The sequence below is a fragment of the Salvelinus namaycush genome, chromosome 8 (assembly GCF_016432855.1).
Source record: "Salvelinus namaycush isolate Seneca chromosome 8, SaNama_1.0, whole genome shotgun sequence".
Taxonomy (NCBI): domain Eukaryota; kingdom Metazoa; phylum Chordata; class Actinopteri; order Salmoniformes; family Salmonidae; genus Salvelinus; species Salvelinus namaycush.
This window is the reverse complement of record NC_052314.1, coordinates 40,654,148-40,678,751: the sequence shown is the minus strand read 5'-3', so window position 1 is coordinate 40,678,751 and position 24,604 is coordinate 40,654,148. Positions and strand designations below refer to the sequence as shown.

Genomic DNA, 24,604 nt, shown 5'->3' with positions numbered 1-24,604 from the left:
AAACTTTACGTAAAAAGCACACCATGCAATAATCTGAGACGGCGCTCAAAAATAACAACATTTCTCCGCCATGTTGGAGTCAACAGAAATACGAAATGACATCATAAATATTCCTTTACCTTTGATGATCTTCATCAGAATGCACCCCCAGGAATCCTAGTTCCACAATAAATCGTTGTTTTGTTTGATAATGTCCATTACTTATGTCTAAGTAGCTACTTTTGCTAGCATGTTTAGTGCACATGTCCAAACGCTCGCGCAAATCCAGGCGAACTCGGTCGAAAACTTCAAAAAGTTATTTAACAGGTCGAATAAACTGGTCAAACTAAGTTGAGAATCAATCTTCAGGATGTTGTTATCATATATATCCAATAACGTTCCAACCGGAGCATTCCTTCATGTCTGTAGAAGTTATGGAACGCAAGGCGATATCATGAGGAAAGCGCGTGACCAGGAACTGGCATTTTGCCAGACCACTGACTGAAACACCTCCCATCCGGCCCCACATCACACTAGAGGCTTCATTCCACGTTCTACAGACTGTTGACATCTAGTGGAAGGCGTAGGAATCCTTAACTTACAGGGATTTGAATAGGCGATGAGTTGAACGTTGACCAGTCTCAGAATTCTCACTTCCTGTTTGGATTTTTTCTCAGGTTTTTGCCTGCCATATGAGTTATGTTATACTTACAGACATCATTCAAACAGTTTTAGAAACTTCAGAGTGTTTTATATCAAATAGTAATACTAATATGCATATATTAGCATCTGGGACAGAGTAGGAGGCAGTTCACTATGGGCACGCAATTCATCCAAAAGTGAAAATGCTGCCCCCTATATCAAAGAAGTTAACTCCTGATGTGTAGCGTCTACCCGCCTGCCTGCCTGCCTGTCGAACCCCCAGCCGGCCCCCTCATTGAACTGTTTGGTGAGACAATTAGAGCCGGTAATTACTTGTATAAAGAAAATTATTAATTGACATTTAACATTCAAATCTCATTTCACATTTCCAATTCCAATCCCTCTCTCGTCTCGTTATTTTGTGTGTAGGTGTGTATGCGTGTGTGCCAGGCTTTCCTTAGGAAAATGTGGCGCCGGACATTTTAATTTAACGGACATTTGAGAAATCTACTGCACCCATATGCATTGACAGAAATCCCATTTAGATGATGGTTATTCATCTTAACAGAACATGCACCTCGAGGATGCACAGCGATCGTCCTTCTTGCCCAAATCCGATGCGCACTTTGAAGATGTTAGAATAACTGCTACGTTTACTTTTCCTCAGCCAACAAGACCAATAACGAACAGCAAAATCACTAGCCTATGTCAATCTAATATCCCCAATAAAAGTTGACATAATCTATTGGTCAGTTTGTAATTCTGTGCAAGAAAGAAATAGCCTATTCCAAACAGACTCTGGGGACAGTTGTGGGGCGATAGATCCCAAATTCATACAACCAGTAGACCCGGTCTACATAAAACAATACTTTAAAAAGCAACGAGTCTGATACATCAGCTCTAAAGTTAATTTTTTTTCACAGTATAAGTGTGCACAAGGTAGTAGGCTACATGTGAATGTTTGTTCCATAATGCAGTTACCGGGAAAACACCGTTGTAAAATGCACACGAATCATGCGAGCGGTTTCATGTGACAGAGATGAAAAGATCTGAAAGAAGGGAGATCTAAAGATGCAACAACTAGCATGGTTTGCTTATATGACTAGGATTGTGCCTTTGGCTACTGGATAATGAAAGCAAGTTGATTTGAAAACCAATAGAACATATGGAAATATTTGTAAAATCTCGGAAGGCACAACTCGTCAGTCCTTGTCACAGATGGGCTATTGCAGCAGAAGACCACACCGGGTTCCACTCCCTATCAGCTAAAAACAAGAAGAAGCGGCTCCAGTGGGCACGCGATCACCAACACTGGACAATTGGGGAGTGGAAAAACATTGCCTGGTCCGACAAATCCTGGCTCGTGTTGTGTCATGCTGTTTGCAGAGTCAGGATTTGGCATTAGCAGCATGAGTCCATGGCCCCATTCTGCCTTGTGTCAACGGTACAGGCTGATGGCGGTGGTATAATAGTGTGCAGAATGTTTTCCTGGCACACGTTAGGTCCCTTGATACCAACTGTGATTTGTTTCAGGAAACTAGGTGTATGTTGTGTGTCACTACTTCACAGGAGAGGCATTTGAACATAAAAATGTTTTGGGCAGACATGACTTCTGGAACATGTGAACTTTCATGTGCCTTAATAATAAACTTGTATGCCATCTGTAAATACGAATTTAACTTTTTATGGCTGCAGGGGCAGTATTGAGTAGCTCTGATTAAAGGTGCCCATTTCAAACGGCCTCGTACTCAATTCTTGCTCGTACAATATGCATATTATTATTACTATTGGATAGAAAACACTCTCTAGTTTCTAAAACCGTTTGAATTATATCTGTGAGTCAAACAGAACTCATTTGGCACAAACTTCCTGACCAGGAAGTGGAAAGTCTGAAATCGATGCTCTGTTCTACTTCCTGCCTATACATGGGCATGATACGTAAGAGTCTACGTGCACTTCATAGACCTTCCCCTGGATGTCAAGAGGCTGTGAGAGAAGAAATTTAGTGTTTATCTTGGTCTGAAGTTGAATACAAGCTCTTTGTATGACGTGTCCCTCATTTCCGGTACTCTTGGGAGCGCGAGGTGGACAGTGGGATTGCCTTCTGTTTAGCTGCCGTTATGGACGACCAATATCTCCGGCTTTGATTTTATTTGATACATGTGACCATATCATCGTAAAGTATGTTTTTTCAATATAGTTTAATCAGATTATTGACATTTTTTCGGGAGTTTTGCCGTGTTCCGTTCTCTGACTTTGTTGACAATTTCTGATTGTAGCTGCAATGTAAACTATGATTTATACCTGAAATATGCAAATTTTTCGAACAAAACATAGATTTATTGAATAACATGTTATAAGACTGTCATCTGATGAAGTTGTTTGTTGGTTAGTTTGGTTGGTTCTTGGTTAGTTAGGTTGGCTTTGTGCATGCTACCTGTGCTGTGAAAAATGTCTGTCCTTTTTTGTATTTGGTGGTGAGCTAACATAAATATACGTGGTGTTTTCGCTGTAAAACATTTTAAAAATCGGACATGTTGGCTGGATTCACAAGATGTGTACCTTTCATATGCTGTATTGGACTTGTTAATGTGTGAAAGTTAAATATTTAAAAAATATATATTTTGAATTTCGCGCCCTGCACTTGAGCTGGCTGTTGTCATAAGTGTACCGACGTCGGGCTTGCAGCCATAAGAAGTTAAAAAAATGAGCCTAGTTGGTTTAGCCACAGAAAAAGACAGGAACCTTCCGCTTGCCATGATTGGCTGAGATAATGGATGGGATGGACATGCCGAGAGATGAGTTCAGATCGATCTGCCATGTAGCACGTTTCTGTCTATAACATGAGCTGTCAAAAAGATAACACAGAAGGCTGATGTATAAAACACCTTTCTCCGGATTACATCTTCAAACTAAGGGCAACAATGGCATCCGTGACAGAGAGGGAGAAGTGTTCATCCATGTATACGGGTAAGAGAGTCCAGCTAGCTACATTTTCAGATATTATACATTTCTAATTTTGTCAGTGAAATTCTACTGTTAGCTAGCTAGCTAACGTTAGCTGGCTGGCTCGCTAGCTAATATTATCTGTATGATATTTGTAGTAATATTATTCGTATCTCAGAGCCATTTGCATTGCTAGTTATAGCCTAATGTTAGCTAGCTAGATAACATTGAAGCTAGCTAGTTGGTTAGCTTTATCTACCTGTAGATTCATACAGGGGAATAACGTTATGAGTTGGGATTATGGTTCATTGTTTAGCTAGCTAGCTAGCTACATGTCTAAACAAAAGACTCTATGCAAGTAATCATTTCAATGTAACATTTACACCTTCTGTACCCTGTGCATGAAACTTTGATTGTATTTGATATAGTGTGTGTTCACCAGAGACGGTAATGTGAAGAACAACATGATCTGCACCAAAGTCAAATTAGGATATAACATTAGGCCAACGAGACAGTGTCCAATTTTAAAATTCTCTGGTAGAATGCCCTGCTTTTATGTTGTCACACTCACAACTGTAAGCAATTTTCTGTAATTTGCTCGCCATTAACTTGTAAATAATTATCTTATTGTGAGTTTATTTTCCTGTAATAATTAATAGAAATTTCCTAAAGTTAAGATGTTGTCAGCTATATGATATGATTATTTGAACTGGCTAGCCAGCTAACATAACGTTAGATAGATAGCTAAAAAGCTAGAAATGAACCAAAACATTGTTCAGAAAGTTGTTTTTAGTTTCAGGTTTGTAAATTAACATATACTAAATTAATTTTTAAACGGATGGGTTTACTGATGTTAAAATACACCAGTTATGCTATTTTGGACCACCAGGCTGCTAATATTGTTTTTGTGTTTATACTTTTTCATAACGTTAACGACAAGTTTGATGTCGGACGACAGGACGTCACTAGAGATTCATGGATAGGGGGGCTAAGCCTCTTTTAGGGGGGTCTGGGCATACTCCCCCAGGATTTTTTTTAAAGCTCCCAAAACGTCTTTTCATCATGTATTTTTTAGAGTAACAACTGGTGTAAAATCTATCAAAATAAGGTTATTTTTGCTCAAGGTTGGCTAAAAGTATACCTGTCTCATAGTTTGTGTTAGACACTGATCTAATATGACTTAATTAAATTCTATCCAAATAATAAAATTAAAGTCCACTCTATCCCCATCCATCTAACACCATCAAAAGGCACAATAATGGCTGTACTATGAGGCCAAAATACTTTTGGGGTTTTATTTTGAGAGAGAAAGAGAGTGAGAAATGAGACAACATGCAGGTCATATTATACCATTAGAAAAAAATCTTTATTTAAGTTTCACTCTTTCGTTAATTGTTGCTCAAAATTAACCCAATAATTCAGACACATGGAACATCTTAAACAGTATCATCCACAATGGAGCAAAACTAAATTCAACTAATGAGCTAAATAAAAAATAAAAAAAACTGAAAAATGTTTAGGAATAAAATCTGGTAAAAAAGTAAGATCCCAAACAAATATTACAACCTATATTACAGCACTGCTCCTCCTGCTTCTCTCTTTTGATACTTATTTTGTGGGTGGACGCATCAAAGTGTACCTCCTATTTTTAAAGGTGGCAAAGCGGTCAATGACACTATTGTGGCTTAGTGGCCCAAGCACTTCACCCTCAATGGACATGGCTGCAAGACTTGCAAGCATTTTCTGACCCATTGTCTTCCGCAACCAGGAGTGCAGCCAGCGCAGTGCACTAAAGGACCTTTCACAGGAGCAGCTGCTCACAGGAATTGTGAGGGCAACCTGAATAATTTCCTTCAGAGAAGGAAACATATCATCGTCCAGGAGGTTATGCACAGCAAGCATATCTTTTGGAGGACATCCAGTCTCTCTTTTCTGCGCAAGAAGGTTTCTGGCCGCCAACATCTCTTCTGTTTTAACATCAATTCCGTAGTGCTTGGCAAACTCAGTTAAGCATGATGTATCTAGGAAGTTTTTTGAGTTGGGGCTGCATGCCTGTATACCTTTGAGCGGACCTGCATCTACAGTCGAGAATCGCTGGTCAAGCTCACAAACCATCCTGTCCAAGCAGGGGAGCAAAATAACTCTGTTTTCATTGTTTGGGAACATGACAATTCTGTGCCTAAATCCAAGGAGGTCTCCACCACAAAATCTCCCATTTTCGTTTGATTGCGCTTTCTTGCTGCATCTGCCTCTGGAATATTGTGAATTTCAGTGCTTTGGTTCTGTCATAAAGTTCTGTGGCAAATGCATCGGTGCGTTTGCCTATCAGTGTGTCACATACAGCTTGTTTGCCGAAACAAGCTTCTGCCAGGTCTAAAGTCTCTTTCTGGAGGAGCTTGTGTAGTGCCTCAGAAAGAAGGGACTGAAACATCAGTAGCAAATACACGGTGGAGAACTTATAAAGCTTTGCCCTCAGACCAACAGCTATGGGGGATCAAATGGCAGATAGACAATCAAAAATAGCAGTTCAAGTGTCCAGGACTGCATTTATGCAGGCACGCCCAGCGAGTGTTTGAAAGCTGTACAAGTTCAGCTGATGCTATTCCAAGTTTGGACTGAGCTTCTTTGAAATTGTGGTGGTTAACTAGGGATGTACTGAAAAACGAATACACATTCTCCAAGAAACTGAAAGACTCAGCAGCCTCCGTAATAGCCCTGCACCAAATTAAGCATAGCAATGTACATAAATTGCCTCCGGATGCAGCACTCTGAAATGTGCTGCACACCTCCTTTGAACCCACTCACGACAGCTGCACCATCATAGGTCTGTGCGACACACTTCAGGCCTGCTACCCCTCTCATTTGGAGCTGTTGTTGCAACTCATTTGCTATTGATTGGGCATCAAATGACTTGATTTCTGCTAGTGCTAGTAAATGCTCCTTAACTGTCCCCTCTGTCACATACCTAACACACAGAGCCAACTGTTCAGACTGCCCATCCCTGGCCTCATCCGCCATAATGGCATACATTCCAGACTTTGACATCTCAGAGACTATGGTGTCCGTAATCTCTTGAGCACAGCATTCGATCATGTCATTTTGAGATTCTGGAGAGAGATACGTTGCATTTGATTTTGTATTGTACCTTTGCAGGAAAGGATCTCCTTCAAAAGCTCCATACATTCAAGAAAGTTCCCTATTTTTGTGCTTTCACTAGATTCATCATTGGCACGGAAAGAGAGCCCCTGTCTTCCTAACATTGAGGTGGCCGCAACAATTCTCCTCAGATACTCCCTTCTCTCTGCAATATCACTAGCATGGGCAAATGTTAAAATCTGAGCAATGTTCCCGTGATTGCTAGTTGCCTGGTAGCTTTGCCATGCCACTGTCTCTGTGTGTTTGTGCCATCTCATGTTTACCGAAGATAAACAAAGCTTTTTTTCAAATTTTTGCAGCTATTACTGACAAAATAATCAAATTTAGTGTCTTTGCTCTACCCAATTGTATTTCTCAAACCAGCAGTGCTGAAATGCCCTTTTCTGTGTACCAAAACTTTAGCGTGGGTAGCTATTCAGCTTCACTTGTCTGGGCCCAGTGTCTTTGTCACCTAAATCGCTCTCATTCCTGGAAGGAGTTGCTGCAGCAGCTTGATTACTTTCTTTGTCTGGATCTGTTTGTTGTCCCTCTCTTTCTGGATCTGTTTCTTGTCCCTCTTTCTCTGGGCATGCTTGCTCTCTCTCACTTACACAGCTCGCATGGTGATCTCTGCCTTGCACAGAAGCCTCTCTTTCTGCATGACCCTTTTAAGATATCACGAACATCATTTATTTATGCCTAACAAAAGTAAGACATATGCTGTCATATGCTGTACAAATTTAACTGAAAGCTTAAACATCTACTTGCTTTTTTTATCACTAACCTTCATCAGACATGCTCCCTCAGCCCTGTCAGTCTCCAGATTCTTTCCCTCATTCTTGTCTGCTGTGTTTTGACATGTATTGTTATTAAACTCATATTTACAATAACTCAAGGCTTAAAAGGTGATTATTCAGTTTAAGTTTTAATTTGTTTGTTTGAACTGGTCAAATCTTAATTTCTCACCGGATTGGACTTCGGCAGAGCTGCTGGCACTGCCTCTCTTGAAGAATTTCCGTATATCCATCTAACGTTAGTCGTTAGCTAGCCTACAGTTGAGAAATTGAGGATAATACAATGCCATTGTGATCAACACTATGTCACCTTTTCTACATATTACCTACTTATAATTGTTTTGCAATGGCCTACTGAATGAAAGCAATTGAGTATGAAAAGATATGTGCATGATGTTATGTCATCTGTCTCATTTATAGCCTGGCACAGATAGCAAAACTACATTAAATACAATGTTAATTAGATATCATCGCCACATAACTCATGTCGAATTTAAAAGACAGCGTTAGCTAGCTCGCAACGTCTGTTATACTGTCACTTACAGGCAGCCCCACAGTAAAACGTTAACATATTGGTTAACAAAGCTTTGTTTATGACCAAAGTCTATAGTAGTGAATACTCTCTGTCTGTTCTAACTCACGACAAATTCAAATCGTAACCTATCTGCATGAATCCGTTCTGTCAGAGCCTTTTCCTGTCCGTTTACTGTTAGCTAACAGTCTCAAGCCACAGAAGTAGCTAACATTAACCAAAATGTTAACCAAAATGCTACAAGTAGACCTAACAGTCACTAGCACGTGCAGCAGTCTCTGCAGCAGCAGCCTCCCCCACGTCTTAAAGCCCGCCCGGTAAGAAGTTTAAGATGCGATGGAACGGTTGACAAAAAAAACAAAACACAGAAAATATATTGACTGATATATTGATTTATTTAGGGGGGGGGGGGATAATGAAGGCCTAGCGACATCCCTGTCGGACGACAATAGAATGTTCATGATGTCACTTCGACAACTGTATACAGACATGTCGATAGTATAAACCAGGCTTTAGTCTTGAAGTCTTTGGTTGTACACTACCGTACTTACTGTTTAGCACATGGCCTCATGTGAATCCTTAAAGAGATGGGTGGGGCTAAGGCTTAAGAGGGTGTGAATGATGCTGAATGGGTATAGACAAAGAAGAGCTCTCCAGTAGGTGTACCAAAAAAATTCAAGGGCCATTTTCTCATACTTTCAAAGCAGAATCACTTTCCCATTGTTCCTCAACTGTAGTATATGATATATAATTTTAAAGTAGAGTCTCTACTTTAATCCAATGTAAAACACACAATTTCAAATGTTGCTTCTTAAGACTGAATCGAGCTGTCGGTCACAATTGAGCAACATTTCTATGCCCCAAAGAATTCAGTCTGTTCTGGAGGCAAAGGGGTGTCCAACCCAGTACTAGATGACTATACCTAATAAACTGTCCATTGAGTGTTTAAGCATGACCGGTCAAATGTATTTACAATGACTTTAGAAATCATTCACATTCAAATTGATTGAATTCTACTTTTTTTGTCAACACTCTACACAAAATACTCTGTGAAAGTGGAAGAAAAATTCTAACGTTTTAACTTTTTTTCGAATATATTTGTATTAGATAAGTATTCATCCCCCTGAGTGATAACAGCTGTGAGTATTTTAGGGTGTCTCTTAAGAGCTTTGTACAATATTTGCTCATTATTCTTTTTTTAATTCTTCAAGCTCTGTCAAGTTAGTTGTTGATCATTGCTAGACAGCCATTTTCAAATCTTCCCATAGATTTTCAAGACGATTTACGTCAAAACTGTAACAAGGCATCTTTGTAAGTAACTCCAGTGTATATTTGGCTTTGCGTTTTAGGTTATTGTCCTGCTGAAAGGTGGATTTGTCTACCAGTGTCTTGGAAAGAGGACAGAACCAGGTTTTCCTCTAGGACTTTGTTAGTTCTTGCCGATGACAAGCATACCCATAACATGATGCAGCCACAACCATGCTTGAAAATATAAAGAGTGGTATTCAGTGATGTGTTGTCTTGGATTTGCCCGAAACATAATACTTTGTATTCAGGAGAAAAAGTAAATGTCTTTCGACATTTTGTGCGGTATTACTTTTGTGCCTTATTGCAAACAGGATGCACATTTTGGAATATTTTTATTCTGTACAGGCTTTCTTCTTTTCACTCTGTCATTTCGGTTAGTATTGTGGAGTAACTACAATGTTGTTGATCCATCCTTAGTTTTCTCCTATCACAGCTATTTAACTCTGTAACTGGTTTAAAATCACCATTGGCCTCATGGTGAAATTCCTGAGTGGTTTTGTTCCTCTCTGTCAATTGAGTTAGGAAGGACGCATGTTTCTTTGTATGGAAAACCTCCCTGGTCTTTGTTGTTGAATCTGTACTTGAAATTCACTGCTCGACCGAGGGACCTTACCGCTAATTGTATGTGTGGGTTACAGAGATTAAAAAATCATGTTAAATACCCTTATTGCACACAGAGTTAGTCCATTCAACTTATTACCGGACTTGGTAAGCACATCTTTACTCCTTTTTTGTTTTTCTCCCAGCGGCGGTTTTATTTTTCGGCTTGTCATTTTTTTTATTGGCCAAAAGCCAGCTATTACCGGCTAACGGAAACCCTGGTGCATGTGAATGCATGTGTGTACTGTGGCCAGTGAGTGTTTATTGGTATGCATCTAACGTAAGCAGCCAAGCTTGGGTAAGAATTCCTTCACGAGAAGCTGTGTGTTTGATAAGTCTCTTACCATCTGTCGAGATGCAGGCTCTGCAGTATGAGCTTAGCGTGTGGTGCAACTTTGAAGGGTGAGAAGGATGTTGTGTGTGTGTGTGTGTGTGTGTGTTCCATCTGTCTAAAGAACATAGTAAGAGGACCTGTCCTCTTTATGGAACCGTCAGACCCTCCTCCCTATGACCTCTAACCTCTACTTGTCAGAGTGGTCAGGGGTCACTGCTTCTGGTCCAGGTAGCCAGCATCATGGGATGTCTGAGAGGCCCAGTGGCAGCTGTATGGATGGACCTCTCTGGCCTCTCTCTGGGAGAGAGAGAACGGAAAAAGATGGAGTGAACAAAGCACCGACAGAAAAGGCTAAAGGCTAAAGCAGCCTAGATCTAGGATAATTATCCTGGCTCTGTGTGAGGAGAGAGATGATGTAGCTCCTAGAGGTTGACCGATTACGATTTTTTTCAACGCCGATACCGATTATTGGAGGACCCAAAAAAAGCCGATACCGATTAATTGGACGATTTCTATATATATATATATTTGTAATATTGACAATTACAACAATGCTGAATGAACAATGAACACTTTTATTTTAACTTAATACAATACAGAAATCAAAATCAATTTATTCTCAAATAAATAATGAAACGTTCGATTTGGTTTAAATAATGCAAAAACACAGTGTTGGAGAAGAAAGTAAAAGTGCAATATGTGCCATGTAAAAAAAGCTAACGTTTAAGTTCCTTGCTCAGAACATATGAAAGCTGGTGGTTCCTTTTAACATGAGTCTTCAATATTCCAAGTGAATACGTTTGAGGTTGTATAAGTTTGAGGTTGCATGTTCCCCTGTCAGTCCACTTATCATAAATGATCCCCACCTCACTGAACACTCTCTCGCTTGGGAACGAAGAAGGTGGGGGACAGAGAAACTTCTTTGCCAGTGGAGCGAGTGATTGAAGTCTGCCCTCATTCTGCTGCCACCACTCCAAAGGCAAGCCGCTCTTTCTGACAGGGCTCTGTGAGGTAACGCTCCAACTCAATTTCAAAACTGCACTGGACTTCAGCCCTGCCCTCTTGGCTTCCAAGGATTCTAGCGGCAGAGGCTGTCCACCAGACTGGGTGGCTGATCTACCCGGACTCTTTGCCTCTTTGCACCTGGATCTGGGTCCTCCTCTTCACTCGTCCCATCTGCTGTGGCTCTGGGATTTGGTTTCCTTAGTAGGTCAGATCCCTCCTTCAGTCACTCTTTTGCTTTCTCTAGTGCTGTCCCTGGGGTGAAGGTGTAGCTCTTGTAACGTGGATCCAGGACAGTTGCCAGCACCAGGCACTTTGTCTCCTCGGCCTTGGAGAACAGCCTTGTCAGACTGTCCAACATGGTCTTCCGTAAAGTTCTGATGCCTTGAATAGAAGGACCCTCCTGCTGCAGCAACAGCTTCAGCACCGACACACTGGGGATGATGCATTTGGCTGTAGAGTTGAAGTGGCTCATCTCCAGTGTCACCTCCTCCGTAGGTGCCAGAGTCTCAATTAGGTTAGAGACAATGTCCCACTGTGCAGCAGACAAACTGCTGATGTGTCCGTATTCACCTGCATACATATTCAGTGCCCGCCTCTGTTCAAACATCCTCTGCAATATGTGTAGTGTTGAGTTCCAGCGAGTTTGAACTGCTTGGATGATGCTGTGTTTGGGAAGGCCAAGCTCATCCTGAATGGCCCTCAGCCTCTGTTTGGCCAGTACAGAGGGGTCAAAGTGAGTTGCACAGCTCTCCAACATGGCAATAATGTCTAGCACAGCTCTCGGACTGGATAGGCCATCATTGATTACAAGCTGAGGGTGTGTGCACTGCAGCTGACGTCTGGAACTCTGCTAGTCTCATACCTTTCACCATGTTTGCCTCACTGTCCCTGAGGATTTCCCAGTATTCCAACATGGTCAAAAATATCTCTCTCAGGCCTCCCGGGTTGCGCAGTGGTCTAAGGCACTGCATTGGAGTGTTAGCTGTGCCACCAGAGACTCTGGGTTCGTGCCCAGGCTCTGTCGCAGCCGGCCGCGACCGGGAGGTCCGTGGGGCGACGCACAATTGGCCTAGCGTCGTCCGGGTTAGGGAGGGTTTGGCCGGTAGGGATATCCTTGTCTCATCGTGCACCAGCGATTCCTGTGGCGCAGTGCGCGCTAACCAAGGAAGCCAGGTGCATGGTGTTTCCTCCGACGCATTGGTGCGGCTGGCTTCCGGGTTGGAGGCGCGCTGTGTTAAGAAGCAGTGCGGCTTGGTTGGGTTGTGTTTCGGAGGACGCATGGCTTTCGACCTTCGTCTCTCCCGAGCCCGTACGGGAGTTGTAGCGATGAGACAAGATAGTAATTACTAACAATTGGATACCACGAAATTGGGGAGAAAAGGGGGTAAAATTTAAATAATAAAATAAAAAATAAAAAACATCTCTCTGATGTAGTTTCCTGTGTGTGATCCAGTCATAGTCTTGACATTCAGCGCAACCTGCTTTCTTGTCCAGACATTGTCAATGAAATGTCCAGTCATTGACTCTGTAATGCCTGACCAGCAGTCAGTTGGGAATGTCATGTGTGGAGCATTCACTGGTGCCACCAGATTCTTCACAACTCTTTCATGTGTGTTTACATAGCATTTCTGTGCAATAGAATTTTTCATCTTTGATCTTGTACCGGGATTCAGCACCACTGTGAATGGCTGGTTGTTAGTGGCAATCATCTCAATAATTGCTTCATCCATCTTCTTGGCCGTTGGGTCTTTGTCCTGCCATTTTGCTTGTGTATTATAACGTTGTAAGATTGTAGCCTGCGATGTTTGTGACATGTCTATCACTTTTTCCTTGTGAAGAATTTGCCTTTGCTTTTTTCATCATTGCTTCCCCATGGGCTTTTGGATGGGTGTTCTTAAGGTGATTCCACAGGTTGATGGTATTTTTTGATTTAGCCGTTGCTGACCCCATGCTTACATCTTTATCACAAATAAGACACCTTGCTTTCCCTGGTTCCAATTCAATGTAATAGTCCCACACTGGTGCTCTGCTTTTCTCTGCCATCTGTAAAATTGATATAATCGTACACACGCACAGCTCTCTGAAGTGACAAGGATACTGAAGACACAAATACTCTCAACTGTTTGAATAATAAAACTAGAGTTGAAGTTACCTGTGATGAATGTTGAAAACAAAAACTGTCATTTCTATATGCAGGAAATCCTATTTTAATAATAATCCCCATGACACCTTCCAGCAAAATCTGAAAAGCGGTTCATTCATTCATCTATTCCATAGGATATTTTTAGATTCACTTCAAATAAGGTCTGTGTTTCATGTAGGCTTACACCACCTTGACAATTTGATAACTGTGTAAATATCCATAGGACAAGGTACAGTAACTCTGATCAATATTGGCTAAATATAAGCGAAGATATTTTGGGGGATAGAGTGGATTTATGAAAATATGTTGACAAACGTTACCTTATCCTAGTGAGATTTACACGGGTATCAAAACGCCGAGGCGGTTTAAGCCTGCACGAAACACAGACCTTATTTGAAGTAGATCAAGACATTCTCTATGGAAGACATGAACGGTAAAATAATGAAGGAACCCCTTTCAAGTTCAGCCGCAAGTTATTATAGGAATTATGACGCCTCGACTATTTCTCTCTATACAATTTGTATTTCACATACCTTTGACTATTGGATGTTCTTATAGGCACTATAGTATTGCCATCCTAATCTCGGGAGTTGATAGGCTTGAAGTCATAAACAGCGCTGTGCCTCAAGCATTGCTAAGAGCTGCTGGCAAACGCAGTAAAGTGCTGTTTGAATGAATGCTTACCAGCCTGCTGCTGCCTACCACCGCTCAGTCAGACTGCTCTATCAAATATCAAATCATAGACTTAGTTAATATATAACAATCACACAGAAATACGAGCCTTTGATCATTAATATGGTCAAATCCGGAAACTATCATTTCGAAAACAAAACGTTTATTCTTTCAGTGAAATACGGAACCGTTCCGTATTTTATCGAATGGGTGGCAACCCTAGGTCTAAATATTGCTGTTACATTGCACAACCTTGAATGTTATGTCATAATTATGTAAAATTCTGGCAAATTAATTACAGTCTTTGTTAGGAAGAAATGGTCTTCACACAGTTCACAACTGTCACGCCCTGGCCATAGAGAGGTTTTTATTCTCTATTTTGGTTAGGCCAGGGTGTGATTAGGGTGGGCATTCTATGTTTCTATTTCTTTGTGTTTGGCCGAGTGTGGTTCCCAATCAGAGGCAGCTGTCTATCGTTGTCTCTGATTGGGAATCATACTTAGGTAGCCTTTTTCCCACCTGTGTTTTGTGGGTAGTTGTTTTCTGTTTTGTGTCTGCACCTGACATAACTGTTTTGTTCTATTTTGTTTCAGTGTTCAGTTTGATTAAATATCATGAACGCTTACCACGCTGCACCTTGGTCTCCTTCTACTTCATACTTCATACGATGAGCGTTACAGCAACGAGCCAGGCGACCCGAACTGCTGCATTTACCCTGACTCTGCTTGCACTGAACGCAAGAGAAGTGACACAATTTCCCGAGTTAATATTGCCTGCTAACATGAATTTCTTTTAACTAAATATGCAGGTTGAGAAAAAATAGTCTGTGTATTGATTTTAAGAAAGGCTTTGATGTTTATGGTTAGGTACATTTGTGCAACGATTGTGCTTTTTTCGTGAATGCGCTTTTGTTAATTCATCACCCGTTTGGCGAAGTTGAAGTAGGCTGTGATTCGATGATAAATTAACAGGCACCGCATTGATTATATGCAATGCAGGACAAGCTAGTTAACCTAGTAATATCATCAACCATGTGTAGTTAACTAGTGATTATGTGAAGATTGATCGTTTTTTATAAGATAAGTTTAATGCTAGCTAGCAACTTACCTTGGCTCCTTGCAGCCACAAGGTCCTTCTGATGCTGCACTCGCGTAACAGGTGGTCAGCCTGCCACGCAGTCTCCTCGTGGATTGCAATGTGATCGGCCATAATCGGCGTCCAAAACGGCAGATTACCGATTGTTATGAAAACTTGAAATCGGCCCTAATTACTCGGTCGAACTCTAGTAGCTCCTAGCTAAGACCTACCACCTGGTTACAGAGGTAAGCAGGTTGGTACTGTTAATGTATTAGCAGTAGCTGGATGATCCCACCAAACTGTATGATTCCTTTCATCAAACATACTTATAACCTCTGGGACCTCACTCAGGAGAGAGAGAGAGAGAGAGAGAGAGAGAGAGAGAGAGAGAGAGAGAGAGAGAGAGAGAGAGAGAGAGAGAGAGAGAGAGAGAGAGAGAGAGAGAGAGAGAGAGAGAGAGAGATTTGTTTGACCTGAGACTTGGGCTTTATCATGAGTCTCTGTTAAATCTTTCCTTAGAGTATATCGCTTTGAAGTAGACTTTGAGCACACACACTCACACAATCCTATTTTCCTTAACCTAACTGAAATCTTAAACTCCTAAACCTAACCCCTTACCCTAAAATAGCCTCTTTCCTTGTGGGGACTGGCAAAATGTCCCCACTTGTCCGAATGTTCCTTGTTTTACTGTCCTTGTGAGGATTTCTGGTCCCCGCAAGGATAATAAAGCCAAATACACACACACACTCCTCACAAATCCCTCAGATGTGTGTGTTCAAGGCTGCCATGTACTGTAGGGGTATCATGAACCCAAGCAATCTGCGTGATGATGGCTGGGGGGTGGTCCAAAGGGGTGCTAGGTCCCACGCTTGGAAGTTGGATAATTAAAAAAATAATTTAAACCTGAAACAGCTTTTTCCCGCAATCTAGAGCCATAATCATTATGTTTAATTCTACAGTGCCTTCAGAAAGTATGCATACCCCTTGACTTATTCCACATTTTGTTGTTTTACAGGCTGATTTTTTTCTCTCACCCATCAACACACAATACCCCATAATGACAAAGTGAAAACATGTTTTTAGACATTTTGGGAAATCTGGCTGATTGTAATTACAGAGCAACTTTCATTTCACGCCCCTGCCTGCCTCCCTCCACACAGCTGCTCTCTTACTATAACTATGTTAATGTGCCAAGGCCTTGTTGTTGATTTGATTTGGTCCTGTTTTTCTCTCCACTAGACAGGATGTTGTTAAATACGTGTGCATGCGGTGGAGTGTTTCTCTAGTCTCTCTACTACCCCTCTGTTCTTTCCATCCTCCCGTCACACCCTTTGAGTAGCAATGTTTCCTGAGTTTGAGGGGTGCAAAATCCACTTGTCACTTAAATGTCGCTGGATTGATTGCTTTCATTGTACTCCTGCGACTCTTCAATGCTCTTGCTTGTGCCTGACCTTTTTTTTACCGTTAATATTGCGACCGCGGAAATGTTTGTAATGACCTGTCAAACACAACCCCGGTAATGGCTGAAATGGGATCAATGGAATACAATTGTTTTACCGTTGCATCTCTAAGAACGATAAAGCTTGGGATTCAACGCATCGTCTCGACACTTACATCACAAGAAAGAGAAGAACGATTTGTGACATTGAAAAAAAGTTATCATTTAATACTGTTGAAATATTTACAAATTAGAATCGCTGAGATGAAAGCAACTTCCAAAAAAGAACACTCGGATTATAGTGATATTATGTCTGATCTCGCAAATAATGTAAAGTTTGTATAGATAGGTGTAATCAGTGGCAATTTTATCATGTACATCTTGGTGGGCCAAAACAAGATTTAATATTGGGGCTGCATGCTAGCAAAGCCACTACACAACACTGAACAATACATTAATTGCACTAAAACGGTACATAAAGCTGTCCCAACAGCAGTCCCAACAACTTACCACTGCTACACCTGGCTATCAGCGGAGACTTGTCTGGCTGCTAAACAGTTCATTTTCGCTGCCAGACGCCATTTTATCTGTGGCCAATGATCTTGAGCCTTCTTGGATGGGCACTTCTGATATAACTCTATGGCAGCACCTAAGGGGCTTGGATTTTCAAGCTCTACCTTTAGCCATGAGTGACAGAACACTGAGCCAATCACTATATAACTAGAGAACATTACCAACCCCTACGTTCGGTATTTTCCGCTGGCTGCCCCACCACCACAGAAAGCACTGAGCTAGGCTGAAACACCTGCATTTTGGAGCTGCCTTACTCAAAAAAAGCAAGAGATCATTTTTGTATGTGGATTTATTAACTCAATGATTCTTTTTTACATGGTTTGTAAACTGATGTGTGACAAATAGTAATATATGTACAGTTGAAGTCGGAAGTTTACATACACCTTAGCCAAATACATTTAAACTCAGTTTTTCACAATTCCTGACATTTAATTCTAGTAAAATGTTCCTGTTTTAGGTTAAATTCCCTGTTTTTGGATCACCACTTTATTTTAAGAATGTGAAATGTCAGAATAATAGTAGAGAGAATTAACTGACCAAACTGACCTAAGACAGTGAATGTTTACTAGGATTAAATGTCAGCTAGGATTAAATGTCAGGAATTGTGAAAAACTGAGTTTAAATGTATTTGGCTAAGGTGTATGTAAACTTCCGACTTCAACTGTATATGTATCGGATGGGGTGAGGGGCGTGACCTTTCGAAGTTAGCATTTTCAATTGCTTGTTATAGCGCCACCATGTGGCCAATATGCATGAGAGGGTGTGGCCCTTGACCGTTTACAATCTTGCAACGTTGCACCCTCCTGGGCCTTACCATCTCACAGGAATTTGTATTTTTCACTAAATCAGCAGAAGGAAAATAATAATTAACGACAACAAATACAATATGGTTTCACCAGCTTCGTTGCTGAACCCCTAAAAATTGTTTAAAAAAATAAATAAAACGGAGACAAAGAAACACACTGTCTATATCAAGTCGTACAGTTTGTGTCTAGACACTGATAGCTCTGTGTGCACATTTGAGCTCCAACCAGGAAGGCTCTCCTAACCAAAATCATGTTCAAACCACCGTCTCCTCTTTCATCACCTCTCCTCTCCTCTTCAAACGTGAAACTATCTTCTCTCCCCTTCATCTCATCTCTCCTCTTCTGTCCTCTCTTCTCCTCTCCGCTTCAAACGTGCAACTATCTTCTCTCCCCTTCTCCTCTTTCATCTCATCTCTCCTCTTCTGTCCTCTCTTCTCCGCTTCTCTCCACTCCTATGCAGGCTCCCTGCTGTAGACCACCTGCTGTGAGATACAAACATTAGGCAGAGCTGACTGATGGCACTGTTACTTTGCTGTGTGTGTGTGTGTACCTGTTTTGTATGCTTGTGTACTGAACATTAGAGTCATCATCATTGCAGCAGTACTAGGCTAGCAGCTACGGTAGTAATGCAAAGACGTCATTGAGCTCTGCAGGTGTTTTTATGTTGGGATTCTTACTGCGAACAGTTATGGCTTATTATACTCATGAAACTAGAGATCAACAGTAAACGGACACACACACACTGTCCTTTCTTTTTCTCTCTCTCACACACACACACACACACACACACACACACACACACACACACACACACACACACACACACACACACACACACACACACACACTCACCCTCCTCAGTCAGTCACCTCACACAAATCCAATGTAGTGTGCAGTTCTGATCAGTGGGCATTGAGTACTGTACAGGCTTCCAGCTGTGATGATTGGGTCTTTAGAGAGAGAGAAATGAAAAGCTGCTCAGACTGAGTGGAGCTGTTACTGAGAGTGGGGACAGAGAGAGAGGAGGGACAGAAACACAGAGACTCTGGGGTCAGCTGGAATGGTGTGTGTGTGCGTGTGTGTGTGTGTGTGTGTGTGTGTGTGTGTGTGTGTGTGTGTGTGTGTGTGTGTGTGTGTGTGTGGAGCTGCTACACTGTTCCTTTAACTAGGTCTACTGTAACCCCTAACGTGCTTGAAGTGGAGAGTCTTAATAAAGCGACTTTTTCGTTGTTATGCGGACACTGAAAGAGTGAATGGCGTGTTGAAAGAACACATTATGGGAATAAGTGTTCATCTGGTTCCAGATGTACTGGAAATCTCCTCCCAGTTCAGTGCAAACTCCTCATTGGTCACCCAATTGAATGTACTGCCTCGGTGTGTGTGTGTGTGTGTGTTGTTGTCGTTTTTAAGTGTGTTTGTGGCTCTTCTCTAAGTGTGTGTGTCTCCTTTCTCCGCAGCTGTCGGACCAGCAATAGGAAGAGCCTGATTGTGACATCCAGCACCTCTCCTACACTACCCAGACCACACTCACCACTACATGGACACCCAGGTAAGACACAGACACACACACACACATATAACCCTCATCATATATGGAGCTTTTATATGGTCTTTCTTAGCTGGAGTACATTTTTTCCATTGCAGTTCATTATAACATAAACAAACAGCATGCTGTTTCTCTCTGGGGGTTTTCAGCAGAAAAGTCTACATGTGGTCCACCAGAAATACAGCATCACATCAGTGTTTTCCGTAAGTACATGGAGTAGCTAGCCAAAAAGCAAAAGTAGCCAGCCAGGGAGTTCCAGGAAAGAAATTGCAGAACAAGCTCTATTTTGGTGGCCTCTGGCACATTCTGATGACCAAAATACACAACTAAATTCTTGAAAACATTAAAGGGATACGTTGGGACTTTTATCTGCTTCCATAGAGTCAGATTAACTCGTGGATACCATTTGTATGTCTCTGTGTCCAGTATGAAGGAAGTTAGAGGTAGTTTTGCTAGCCAATGCTAACTAGCGTTAGTGCAATGACGGAAGTCTATGGGTATCTGCTAGCAAGAGCACTCCAAGAAAACGTTCCCAAGTTACAAACTCTTAAATACATTTTTATTATACTGTAATATTGTTCTAAAAGTTGAATTTGAGGTTGTCGCCGATTTCAGCTCTTTACTTCGGAAACAATCCCACAACACCCCGCGTTCAGCGTCCCACAGTGAGGAAATAAAAATCCATGCTCACCCTTCATATACGTGTGGGTAAAAAATATTATAAACTTGTGGGTTAGTAGTATGGAGCTAGCTAGCAATTGCATTAGTATTCATCAAGATGGCCAAGCTTTGTGTGGTAGCAGGGTGTACTGTAGCAGCACTTGCTATGCAAATGTGAGTATGCCTCTATGGCTATGCAAATGAAACACTTTGTAAAAAAGTGTAAAAAGTGGGACTTTGTATCCCACTTTGTAAAAAGTGGAATACATTTATGAGAATGAGGCAGGCGAATTGGGCATCTACTCGTCAATCTGCAGAGAAAATGTCCTCCTTGAGAACTTCCACGGCTATCAACAATGGAAGTCGCTCTTCAGCAAAACGTTGCTTTTCAAAGTGGATGCTGTCCCTACCAACAACGTGGCTTATAAGGTATCACAAACAGCCAGCAGCACCTGCAGTAATTATCAAGGCATTATCAAGGCTTCACTGGGTAAGTGAAAGAGCTCATTAACATATCTGCCAACTGCTGGGAGCTAAATTCTGGTGCTGTCATACGTGTGGATGGCGGGCTAAACCCTAACGCGACGGTTCGACCATTTTTTCCGATTGTGGATCTGGTGGCATTTCAGAGAAAGGAGCCCGGTTTTCTTTAGAGAGGTGTAGTGTGGATTTTGCTCAATGGGAAATTGAATTCCTGCAGCTTGCCGCATTACTTTTTGGAGCCACTGGTTGTCTGCACTTGGGCTGTCTGTAGCGCCGGGGGAGTTTTCTATAGAGGCTGCCTGCGGGCTAAATTGAAATGCGACGCTTTGGTCACATTAGCTTGGTATAACATTAGCTAGCTATCCTCTTCCTCAGTTTCTGGAGTAATTTGTCACTGATTTCTTTATTGCTGGCAAAGTGAGTTAGATTTTGTTTGTGTACTGCCATATTTCGATAGCATAGACAAGTTCGTCACTGCTATGGGCTAGTAAATATCCTTAACTTCTACTTCATCACAATCCCGGATCCGGGAGCACCCCCATCAGTAAAAAAGCTGACTAGCATAGCCTAGCATAGCGTCACAAGTAAATACTAGCATCTAAATATCATTAAATCACAAGTCCAAGACACCAGATGAAAGATACACATCTTGTGAATCCAGCCATCATTTCAGATTTTTAAAATGTTTTACAGGGAAGACACAATATGTATTTCTATTAGCTAACCACGATAGCAAAAGACACAACTTTTTTTACTCCACCATTTTTTTCCTGCGTAGGTAGCTATCACAATTTCGACCAAATAAAGATATAAATAGTCACGAACCAAGAAACAACTTCATCAGATGACAGTCTGATAACATATTTATTGTATAGCATATGTTTTTGTCACACCCTGGCCTTTGTTATATTGATTTTCTTTATTAGTTTAGTTAGGTCAGGGTGTGACATGGGGGATGTTTGTGTGTTTTGTCTAGTTTAGGGTGTGTGTATTGTTTAGGGGGTTTTGTAGTATGTATGGGGTTGTGTTCAGTGTAGGTGTTTAGGAAAGTCTATGGTTGCCTGATTTGGTTCTCAACCAGAGACAGCTGTTTATTGTTGTCTCTGATTGGGAGCCATATTTAAGGCAGCCATAGGCTTTAGGTGTTTGTGGGTAATTGTCTATGTTGAACGTTTGTAGCTTGTGTATGCACTAACGTTTGTAGCTTCACGGTCGTTTGTTGTTTTGTTTTGTAAAAGTGTTCGTTTCGTGTTTCGTCATCTCTAATAAAAGAAGATGTCCTCATATCCCGCTGCACCTTGGTCCGCTTATTATGACGATCGTGACAGTTTTGTTAGAAAAATGTGCATATTTCAGGTATAAATCATAGTTTTACATTGCAGCCACCATCACAACTCTCACCAAAGCAACTAGAATAACTACAGAGACCAACGTGAATTACCTAAATACTCATCATAAAACATTTATGAAAAATACACAGCGTACAGCAAATGAAAGACAAAGATCTTGTGAATCCAGCCAATATTTCAGATTTCTTAAGTGTTTTACAGCGAAAACACAATATAGCATTATATTAGCTTACTACAATAGCCAACCACACAACAGCATTGATTCAAGCCAACAATAGCGATAACGAATAAACCAGCAAAAGATATTAATTTTTTCACTAACCTTCTCAAACTTCTTCAGATGACAGTCCTATAACATCAGATTACACAATACATATAGAGTTTGTTCGAAAATGTGCATATTTAGCGGCACAAATCGTGGTTATACAATGAGAATAGTAGCCAAGCTGCCAACAAAATGTCGGGAGAAATCTTGGGAGAGACACCTAATCTAATCAGTAACTAATCATAAACTTGACTAAAAAATACAGGTTGGACAGCAAATGAAAGATACATTAGTTCTTAATGCAACCGCTGTGTTAGATTTTTTAAATTAACGTTACTACGACATACAGCGTGCGTTAAAGCGAGACCGCACCGAAATTAATGGCGGAATAGGAGTTTTACATTTTTCAACAGAACAACGAATTAACATCATAAATAGTTCTTACTTTTTGATGAGCTCCCATCAGAATCTTGGGCAAGTTGTCCTTTGTCCAGAGGAATCGTTGCTCGGTTGTAGATTGTCGCCTTCAACTTTGGAATTAGCAGTAAACATTAGCCATGTGGCGAAGACGTGTCCAACTCACTATAACGCAGCACTAAGAAATATCCGAAAATCGCAATATACTGATATAAACTGATATAACTCGGTTTAAAATAACAACATTATGATGTCTTTAACCTGTTTGGGCTGCAAGGGGCAGTATTGAGTAGCCAGATAAAATGTGCCCATTTCAAACGGCCTCGTACTCAATTCTTGCTCGTACAATATGCATATTATTATTACTATTGGATAGAAAACACTCTCTAGTTTCTAAAACCGTTTGAATTATTTCTCTGAGTGAAACAGAACTCATTTTGCAGCACATTTCCTGACCAGGAAGTGGAATGTCTGAAATCGATGCTCTGTTCTTCTTCCTGCCTATACATGGGCACAAGACCTATTAGTATACATGCACGTCATACACCTTCCTCTGGGTGTCAAGAGGCTGTGAGAGAAGAAATGAGTTGATTATCTTGGTCTGAGATGGAACACATCATCTTGGAATGACGTGTCCACCATTTTCGGTACTCTGAAGGGCGCGAGCTGGACAGTGGGATTGCCTTTTGTTTCGCTGCCGTTATAGGCGACTACAATCTCCGGCTTTGATTTTATTTGATACATGTCACCATATCATCGTAAAGTATGTTTTTTCAATATGGTTTCATCAGATTATTGAAATTTTTTCGGGAGTTTTGCCGTGTTCCGTTCTCTTCCGTTTGTTGACATGGAGAGTGTCGTGCCACCCGGCTAGCACGCTTGCTAAATGAAGAGGGAAAGTGTCCGTTCTGAATCCAAACAATGACTGTTCTGGACAAAGGACACCTTGTCCAACATTCTGATGAAAGATCAGCAAAAGTAAGACCCATTTTATGATGTTATTTCATATATCTGCCGTAGTCGCCGGCGCCCAAGTGTTTCTGGCTATTGTGCTAAGCTAATATAACGCTACATTTTTTTTTCGCTGTAAAACACTTAATAAATCGGAAATATTGGCTGGAATCACAAGATGCCTGTCTTTCATTTGCTGTACACTATGTATTTTTCAGAAATGTTTTATGATGAGTAATTAGGTATTTGACGTTGGTGTCTGTAAGTTTTATGGCTGCTTTCGGTGCAATTTCTGACTGTAGCTGCAATGTAAACTATGATTTATACCTGAAATATGCATATTTTTCTAACAAAACATATGCTATACAATAAATATGTTATCAGACTGTCATCTGATGAAGTTGTTTCTTGGTTAGTGGCTATTTATATCTTTATTTGGTCGAATTTGTGATAGCTACTGATGGAGTAAAAAACTGTTGGAGTAAAAAAAGTGGTGTCTTTTGGTAACGTGGTTAGCTAATAGATTTACATATTGTGTCTTCCCTGTAAAACATTTTAAAAATCGGACATGTTGGCTGGATTCACAAGATGTGTACCTTTCATAAGCTGTATTGGACTTGTTAATGTGTGAAAGTTAAATATTTAAAAAATATATATATTTTGAATTTCGCGCCCTGCACTTGAGCTGGCTGTTGTCATAAGTGTACCGACGTCGGGCTGCAGCCATAAGAAGTTAACACCTATATCGAATAAAATCAGAGCCGGATATATCTAAGGCCTATAACGGGAGCTTTCCAGAACGCAATCCTGAGGTCTGTCTTGCGTCATGGCGAATGTTGAAAAGACTGCACCCCACGTTCCAAGCCCATTTATATGGCCTCAGATCTGCCTAGCAACTCCATTCCAATTCTCACTATTTGCTGACATCTAGGGGAAGGCGTATGCAGTG

General features: G+C 41.1%; 1 protein-coding gene across 1 annotated transcript in view; it reads left to right on the top strand.

The window, feature by feature from the left end:
- The window catches only part of LOC120052125 (microtubule-associated serine/threonine-protein kinase 2-like), a 233,160-nt gene that overhangs the window by 140,972 nt on the left and 67,584 nt on the right, over nt 1–24,604 (top strand). The window contains exon 5 of the mRNA XM_038998970.1: nt 19,442–19,533. Coding sequence (XP_038854898.1) covers nt 19,442–19,533 — 92 coding nt within the window. The remainder of the gene's footprint in view (nt 1–19,441; nt 19,534–24,604) is intronic.